Source organism: Dermacentor andersoni, unplaced genomic scaffold, assembly GCF_023375885.2.
Source record: "Dermacentor andersoni unplaced genomic scaffold, qqDerAnde1_hic_scaffold ctg00000041.1, whole genome shotgun sequence".
Classification (NCBI taxonomy): domain Eukaryota; kingdom Metazoa; phylum Arthropoda; class Arachnida; order Ixodida; family Ixodidae; genus Dermacentor; species Dermacentor andersoni.
In genome coordinates this window covers 4,560,737-4,570,255 of record NW_027314754.1, presented here as the reverse complement: position 1 = coordinate 4,570,255, position 9,519 = coordinate 4,560,737, and the positions used below count along the sequence as shown (strand labels likewise).

The following is a 9,519-nucleotide window of genomic DNA, read 5'->3' as shown; positions in this document are numbered from 1 at the left end:
GGTCCTCAGGGACACCAGTCGGGCCCTTTACCAGGCAGCGCCGCGAAGGGACTCGGTATGTGGCTCGCCACCCTTAAACGACCCAGCTTGGGTCTCCGAATATGAGTCACGATGTGTGCGGCCGGTGAAGAAACAATTGCAAGCGTTCGGACGCATTCGCGCGCCACGGGTCTCTTCTCGTAGGCCAACGCGTGAATTGGTTGCGCGATAAGATAGCGCTGCGTGATCAGAGAGAGAAGCGCGAGAGATGAGTCCGGCTTCATCACTAGGCAGAAGACACGTGACCTGTTAGGACGGTGGCAATACGTTGTGTCGCTACGTTACTGCATTACCGTAAACAGTCATCGTGAGACTGTTTCTGGCAAATGTTTTACTGAGATGAGCTATACTCAACGTGACAAAGAACATAAACTTCATAATTCATCAGATATTTATTGCCTTTTTCTACTCGACGGATAATAAGGGTTCACACTTCATTAGCAGATAAGAAAACAATAACAAAAAGAATAAAAACTTTCGGAATGAAAGCCGTCAAAAACATTCCTAAAGAAGTTCATTCGGCGGTGACACATGATTTCTATGCAGGCATTCTTGGGCTGCACATGAGTAATAAAAGAAAGAACAGCGTAGTTAACTTTGCAGGGAACCTTATATTCTAGCAGTTGTTCAGAGCGCGGTATACATGGAATGAGGCAGGCAAAGCAAAGTGTAATAACAGCTTCTTGTCATGTAACTCATTAAATTCTTGTCATTTGGAACATCGACGAGTTCATGCACTGCATCCGGAAGCTTGCCCGGGCATCGTAACACCCATTGGCACATTGTTCTGCAATGCCATTTCACTCTTTTTGCGGAAGGAATTGAATATTTTATTCCTTCAAGCGCAGAATTCCTACCAGAAACCTCTTTGGACCCACAAATGTCGAGTCTTCGCAAGGGCTACCAAACGTGCCGTTTGCCAAGGAAATCACAGTCGCACGTGCAACGTGGTCACATAAAATCAAGCGAGTGCGCGATAAGGTGGGCTGCCAGTCCAGAAATTTCCGGGAACGTGGCCGGGCACACACGACATTTGTGATGATCGAGCGTGAGATGTCTGTCTAAGCTTGCTCTGCGGACGAAGTGAGAATCGCACTCCGGGCACTCAAACAGACATTCAGACGTGTACCTGCGGCGGTGAACGGCGAGGCACCGCCCCCTTTGAACGTAAGACTTGGCACATTCTTCGCAGTCGTAAAGCCTTTCGCACGTAGGTCGTCGGCGACGCAGAACCCGCACGTCATGCGGAGGCGAAGACCCAGCAGATCCCTCGCAAACGCGTGCTCCCCCAGCCATCGGCGTGCTGGGAGGAGTTTCCAGGTCGTGTGAATGGCCGATAACCTCGCCGCAATCATCGCCGACACGCCTGCTTCCTGGGTGGTCTTGGCCAGTTCCATCAGCTTTCCTAGAAGGCGGTGGATAAGCGGTCTCGGTATTTTGGAGTAATATTGTGGGCACATCGTTTCCACCGAAAGCGAAGTGGATGGACGCAACAGCGTAGTCGTCTGAACGAGATTCCGAGCAACTAAATGCTACCCGCTGGCCGGATCGCATATGATATTTTCCTTTGGTTCAACAGCGTAATGCGTAATAGCGTAATGCGAAGGTTGTGCGATCGTTCCCCACCTGCGACAAGTTGTTTGATGATCCACTTTGATTTCCATTAATTTATCGTTTCTTTATTTCATTTATTAGGCACAAGTAATTTCCCCTATGATGTCCTTGGTGTCGGTGTTTGTTGGCTTCTTATGGTATGGCCAATAAAAATCGTGTCCCTCGGTTAACCCCCTTTCTTCTCATTTGGTCTAACAGGTGCATTTCGCGTGGGTTCTGACATGCTGCCTCTGAGAATTGACCGATCATAGTCAAATTGGCGGTTACACTGGAATGGAATGGTTACACAGGAACACACATGTTACATAGGAACATATTACCCTTCACATTGCATTAATGACTGCTTCAAAGGAAATAGCACTGTTTTTCCTAAAATTGGCCAGGGAACACAGTCGGCTCGAGGAATGTACACGATGCGAATAGTGATATTACACTGAAATCTACGCCATCATGGATCTTGCCATAAGCAAGTTGACCTTTTCAGAGCTTAAACGAGAGGCGTAGACTCGTGAAGTATTGAAAATCACGCGCTTCCACTGAATTGAATCACTGATACCGCTACATGAACTATACAACAAAACTACAACAGCCTCGGGAAAGTTGCTGCTCCGGCTACATTGGAAATAGTCTTTGCTGACACAGCTAAAAGTAACTCGGTATTTTTGCCCCTCAGAACATTTATTAACTTCTAACAAATGCCTTATATTGAAAAAAGAATAAAAGCATTACAATGAGTTATCAACGAAAAAAATCCACTGATTGTGCGTAGATTCGCAGCTTTAGTAGCACCAAACTTCTTCACTAAAGAGGAAACTTGTTTTACAAAAAATTCCTTTATTCGACTGTTTACATTAGCTATTCACGTTAAACAAACTTAATATGATGTAGTTGCATACATTTAACACCTTCGGCATTCAAAAAAAAAAAATTGCGGCTTATCTTACTAAAGATCCTTGACACGTCCTGAAGTATCATAATATGCACTGCTAGACGCTCTACTTCTCGCGCCAAGGACTAATTACTCACGGAGAATTATTGATTACCAAACATATACAGCCAGTCACAGTTTGTTTCGATTACTCGTGCTTTACTACTTCTTAACGATCTGCCTCCCAAAAATATTCGACGCTCCCTTTAAATACGCTAGAGTAACAAAGCGGATATATTCCATATATATAAACCCCTCGTTCATTTTCCCACATTGCGAATTGCAAACACAAACCGTTTGTTACAAAACATTTTCTTTATTCCGATAGCAATTATACGGATGCGCAAAACGCACTCACGCAATCGGGGCCGCCACAGCCGCTGTAGCCACCACATTGAGGTCCTGGCTTACGCGTGGAGTGCTCGGAGTCTCCACAGACGCCAAGTCTGCTTGGCTGCAAAAAAAGAAAAAGAGAAAATAATGAACAAAACTAACCGATGGTTACGATACTCCCTCATGCGAAACTCCCCAATGCGATATATCGGCTGTCGCGGACAAGTTGTCTCGTGCGGCACATTGCAAACGGAGCGAACTTAGGCGCCTTCCTAATCGGGAGATCGCGAGAGGCAGCGCGTGGGTAACGCATGGGCACGATTCACAGCAGCTACCGCAGACAGACCTCCGCTCATGCAGCGCTTTGTCCTGCAGCCCACACACACGCGCGCACCATCAGTGACCACACACGAGCGCGCTACTCTCGCGCGTCTAGTGGTGGTCGTTGGCACAGAGCCCGTCTTGCGCAGCACTACGATTTTTTTCCGACGCTCTCGCCGTACCCTCCTCCGCTTCCCGCGTCGTACGCTCTTCGCTATCGCCGTGTTTCATACCCCCGCTGCGCTCTGCGTTCGCTCGGTTAAGTCGAGGGACGCCGACGTTAAACGCAGGAACGGAAGAGCTCCACTCTAGAAGACGAAGTGAAGAGGGCGCGTCGTCAACGCTACGTTAAATGGCCTCGGTCGTGTAGCAAGGACAGGAGTCTACTACTTTTGCTGCTGGTGTGTGGGCTGTCCGCCGGAACATTATAAGTCCACTAGCGTTTCGGCTGACCTGCTGCGCGTCCGATCACGTGTTGGGCCGACAGGCTTGGCTTCAACGGCGTTCCGCTATGCTCCTTCCTACCTTTTTCCTTCCTGCGGTGTTGGTGGCGGCGCGCACATTGTATGAAACTCTATGGCGGCGCGTACCCCTGCACAATGTAGCGAGCTCGCAGTTTCGTATTGTCCTGGGACTCCTAGATTCGCATTAGATGCGCATGCGTCAAGGCGCCGCAGCTCGGGGCAGGCGGTGGACTATAATGAGGTCGGTTGGTTCTTGCGCCACCGTAACCTGACGAACCTGGCGCCCCCACCTTCCACTCCCGCTGGATGACGCGCATGCTGTGCCAGACTACACAGTGGTCTTCAGAGTTTGCTCCGCGTGTCGTAATATTATAAAAAAATTTGATGCCACCCTCACTGAAAAGCTTTGCCTGTACCTCATGTTCATCTAGCAAAATTTTTTTAACGCACCTTTTCATGAGGGCAAAGTTTCTACATGTTACAGCGATCGATTTAGAAGTTTCTCGGTTCAAATTAGTTCTGACTTCAGGCAATGGAGTTATGAACGAAAGCTTTGCTCACCTTTCTGAAGCCTGGACTGGCCCCACCTCTTCAGGTAGCTGGCGCTCTGAAGCTTCGGCTTCCTTAATTGACTCTTCGGTAGCACTTGTACATAGAGCCACATCAACATAAGTTATCGATAACGCATTGTGATGTACTCGAATAGTAATGCGGATGGCATTATTCATTGTAGCAGAAACGGAAATAGTTTTTTTAAATTTAATTGCGTAAGCATGTTTAAGGACATTTTTATATTTTAACAGCAAACGAGCAAGCAGCGTTGCTGCTCAAGTTAGTTATAATTTATGGCAATGAAGTTAAGTTTTGCTCACCTTCCTGCAGCCCGGATGGCTACAGAAAGGCCATCCACTAGGAGCTTTAAAGCGGACGGAAGCATCAATCGGTCAGCAGTCGGTATAAGCAAAATACATTGAGAGTATTAGTGAAAAAAATTCAGGAAAGTGATTGATACGACCTGATTCGTTACACACAGGCAGCGGTACAAGTAAGTAGTAAAGTCTTGAGGAAGAGATAAAGGAATAAGATGTATACAAATACCAAAGAAAGACAAGCACGCATGGCATACTTGAATAACTCGAGCAGGCTAGGTGGCCATTTTTCACCGCCCCGTTTCAAAGGTCATGTCAATAAACAATAGTCGTCATCAATAGCGCCACCTCCCAGCGTTCAGGGTGGTGGCAAGCTTTGACTAAGCCAGCGCCGCACATCCGCCAAATTGTGTATGGACTATCAAAGTGCCTGTACTGTGCCTTCCACTGCTGTGTAGAGCGCACGAGCTGCCGGCTTCGCTCTGCAGGGCGACACCTGACGGCGGTAGCTGGATGCGAGATAGCGTGCCCAGGAGCTCGCGTGGCCTAATAAACATGCAAAACTGTTTTTGGCGAGTAGCGACGTTGAAAAGCGCCTTTGTTTTCCCTAGCCTGCGCTCGGTCTGATGGCGCTTGCGGCACGGCAAATGTCATAGAATAAAGCGTATGGGCTGATAACGCGCGCCGGTCATTTCGCAACGAATGAAGCGCGCTCACAGGCTTTTCGAGATAACAACGGCGCTTACGAACATCTCTTCTGGTTAAATGCAACACGCGGAAGCTTGCACGTTTAGTAGGCCGCGCATGCATCTGTGAACGCTGTCTCAGACCCATTAATCGTCGCCAGGTGGCGTCCTGGAGAGCAAAGCCGGCCGTTCGCGTGCTCTACTCAGCAGTGGACGGCACTGTACAAATGCGTGCATTAGTACGTGCGGCGGTCTCGTGTTGGCTGGTGTTTGCAATTTTCCCGGTGCCGTTACTAAATACTAGCCAGCTGGACGCTGGGAAGAGTATTTCACAGTCAAAAATCATCTTAGAGGGCTACGCTGGCCACTAGCAATTCGCCTCGGTCTGCGCAGCTGACTAATACGCATAATAAACAGGAGGAAGAAATACAGACTAAGAAAAAAAAGCCAGCGATTTCATGAGACCACTCTGCTAAGACGAGTATAAAATCTGTTCGCTTTACCAACCCACCCAACTTCGCGCACTTGTCCAAGATTTCCTACATTAGCTAAACGTCGCCCTATACATAAGCAGCAATAAGCGCGAGTTCAAACGGTAAGAACAACTACGATGTAATCTTTTTCCTCGTTTTATTCTCTTGCCGCCTACGAACCACTGGATATCAGACTGACCAGACTGTGTACTCTAGAAACGCGTGAATGATCTGCTTTGCCACGACCCTAAACGCGTCGCTTACTGCGCATGCGCGAAACCTTTTAGCAGTTGACCGCTGTGTATGCCGTCTAAGTTGTAGTCTGTTAAAAGACATGTTTTTTGCCGCAATTGAACACTCATTGAACACTAAGCATGTCTTTTAGCAAGCACCAACTAAGCCAACAAGCAGTTCTGTTGCAACATATTTCTAGTCTGTTCGAGCCATATTTAATTTCTAATTTACTGCTCATGATTCTGATATGTTGACAAGTTACGTAGCAGTATTTACGCAAGATCTACAGTACATGGCAGTACTTTCTAAACACCCGTATACGCTGACAAGCCCCGACAAAAAAAGAGACAGGTACCTTTATCGCTGAAGACACTCTCTGCTTAAGAAATTAGAAACTATTTGCAGCCAATAAAGATCTTTCGGTTGAAACTGATCGGAATATGCTATAGACTGCGTACCAGGTGGACTTTGAGCGAGCTTAGTCCTTCGAAAATTTGAAAAGTGGCAGGCCTTACCTGAAGTTCTCTTCCACAACGTTAGAGGCTTCCTTGGTTCCGGTGTCGCTTGTACTCGGCTCTGTGTCATTCTCTGCGTTCAACGGAGACGGCGGACCTGCGGTGTTTTCTTCGGCCATTGCTGCTCACCACGACTGAGCAGTGCACGCTCTGTCTTCAACGAGTTTGTTACTGGTTGACAATTCAACATGCAGCAGCATTCGGTTTAGAGGAAGCGTCCGAGCCCACAAAACACCAGTTTTATCGCTAAGGGCACACGAGCGAGCATCACTGCTGTTTCGATAAAAAGAGCAAGCGGTGTGAAACTAGTCGCATCTCGGTGCTCTGTCCCATGCCTTGCAGAGGGCGCCACAGCCATCTGCACAATTTTCGGACGTTGTCAGCATGCGCTCCTCATGGCAAGGCCAGCTTCTATATTGCCACGCGTTCTTATCTATCTTTCCCGGAGACCGGCTTTCCCTGGCTATAACCGAAATGTTCAAAGTAATCGCCCCGTGCAAGACGGGCATCTCTGTATCGGCCTTTTATCGAATGTTGTCGCTGGTTCTATCGGTCGTTCATGTTGTCCCCGGGCCTTGTGTAATCAGATTGTGTGCGCGAGGAGAATAGTGGTGTACATTGCAGTAATTACGCAGGCACCAGCGATTACGCTAGAAGGTTCAATTAGTCATGTTTAAAATAGCCGATGCGTCTAATCCGCATATCAAATTTTTCGGCGATCGAAGACCACGCTCGCCGCTATCGGTGTGCATGAGTCTCACCTGATATTCTGGGCACACGTTCTCCCAATGACGAGTTCTTGGGACTAACAGTTGTGCCATTGCCTTTTTTTCCACAGTCGCTACAATATGACATGTCCTCTGTAATGGCTAATTGCTTCCCAAGCTCTATTTTCCCATCTCTTTGTCGTCAGCACCATGTTTTAGGAACTCCTCCCCTCTCTACCACCACCACCCTCCAAAATATAATATTAAATAAACGCCGTCATCATGTCAAGCGGCTTATAGATGGGACATGCGGTTACGCTACTGTAGTGTGACGTCAGCTATGCCACTGCAACGCGCCGCGTCTTCGGCTTGCGCGAATGGGAGCTATGCTAGTCTTTAGCTTGCTCCCTCTCAGACCGCTTGCGATTTCGAGCTACCTTCCATAGCATTTTGCGCCTCACGTCATTTACAAAATTCGCCTAGCGATTTCATAAGTCATGAAACGTAATCTTGAACACTCTGCATGTATTCGAAACAGACGCCGGGCGGAGAGTTCAGATCGTTCTCGTGGAACCGACACGAAGAGACTTCGCCGCGAAGACCCCCTGTGGTGCGCGATTTCGAGCTACCTTCCACAGCATTTTACGCCTCACGTCATTTACAAAATTCGCCTAGCGATTTCATAAGTCATGAAATGTAATCTTGAAGAACACTCTGCATGTGTTCGAAACAGACGCCGGGCGGACAGTTCAGATCGTTCTCGTGGAAACGACACCAACAGACTTCGCCGCGAAGACTCCATGTGGTGCGTGGCACCGATGATTGGAGCCCCTAAGGACCCGCTCCTCCAGCATACGCTGTGTCTGCTGCGTGTGCCGCGCAGGCCTGCGACTTTTTTTTGCGACCGACCAATTGTTGTCTTCGAAATCTTGTCAAAGGTAGCAGGGTAACGTTCGGTATAAAGAAACTTACGGGCCCACGACATAATACATCCAGTAATCGCAGCAACCCAGTTGAAACTCCGTAGCAACCTCCGTTATTACTAGTACCGTTGCTAAGACACTGCTGCAGTTACTATCCATGAAGTGGCCGCTCTCGATGGGAAGCTATCAATTTATTATATTTAAGGCCCCTTTTGTCCTCTTAATGGAATCATTCTGCGACATTGGCCGAGAATGGGCTCATACCAATATCCCACACGCAGTCTTGAAGACTTTTCTTCCGGCCAGGCTTGTACATATTACAGAAAAAAAAAGTAATTGATTAGAATTACCCTTACTTCATAACAAAAATGTCATGGACTGCAGTGACCGATTGGTACCTTTCGGAAGCAATTATTGCATTATTAGAAAGTAATCGAGGAGAAGGGAAACCGAGGGGCCCGGTTTTTCGTAAGCCACAACTGGATGAAGCCAACAGGACAATGACAACAAGGACAGCAAATGAGGCGTTGTTTATTTAACGGAAATGTAGCATTTCTGAAGAAATAATAAACTGGACGAAAAAAAGTTGACGGCGCATTCATACTACGGAGCTGAGTAGCGACGGTTACGCGATTAGCATTCTTTGTCGCGACAGGTGTTTAAATAGTAATTATACGTGATGGATTCTTGCGATGCTGGAATTAACGAGACAGAAAGAGGGTTCTATGGTAAATTCAATTGCAGAATGTTTATGTTAATGTGATTTAGTTGCTTTGTATGTATTCTTAAGTACGATAAAGCATATTTGAATATATAGAGATGATATGCATGTTCTACACATTTGTACAGTTTAAAACTAAATATCCATCGGTTCGGCAGCACTGGTAGACAGTAGAGCAACGTCCCATTTGTGCTGATCGCGACGAGCACAGGGCGATGGAGAGAGAAGTACGACGGCTACGTGTGAGATCTAAGTGCCTGACTTTGCGGACAAAGTTGTCCGCGAGCACACCGCCGGTGTAGGACATAACTACAGCGGCATGCTACTGCTAACAGTTTTGTCTACAGCCGCGCCACCTCGCAACACGAAGCTGAATCAATGAGCTGAGCTACAATCGTATGCCACGAGGTCGCGGAACTCGTTCTATTCAGCTCGAACGCGCAGGGCGAATTCGTCGACGGATGGTTCATCGATTTTGGGGGACGCCGTTCCGAGACATGGAATCCGAGACATGGAATCCGAGACATGGAATCCGAGACTACGTGCACCTAACGACAGGAATTAGGCTTCTTACAAACATCACCAGGGTGCGCCTCTTTGCTGCAAATGGCTGTTCCCTCTCTTGTCGCCATCTGCACGGCGCGAATTACAATAGGCGCATTTAACCCATCCATGCATTGGCTTAGACGCCC

The 9,519-nt window shown here is 47.7% G+C and overlaps 1 protein-coding gene across 1 annotated transcript; it reads right to left on the bottom strand.

Annotated features, from left to right (window-relative positions):
* Positions 1 to 412: 412 nt before the first annotated feature.
* Positions 413 to 6,841, bottom strand: LOC126518278 (uncharacterized). The gene is made up of 4 exons (XM_050168121.2): positions 6,477 to 6,841; positions 4,261 to 4,344; positions 2,940 to 3,035; positions 413 to 1,444 (listed from the first exon to the last, which is right to left on the bottom strand). The coding sequence occupies exons 1-4, from the start codon at positions 6,593 to 6,595 to the stop codon at positions 991 to 993; spliced, it is 753 nt and encodes a 250-aa protein (XP_050024078.2). The 5' UTR covers positions 6,596 to 6,841; the 3' UTR covers positions 413 to 990.
* Between the last annotated feature and the right edge of the window lie 2,678 nt (positions 6,842 to 9,519).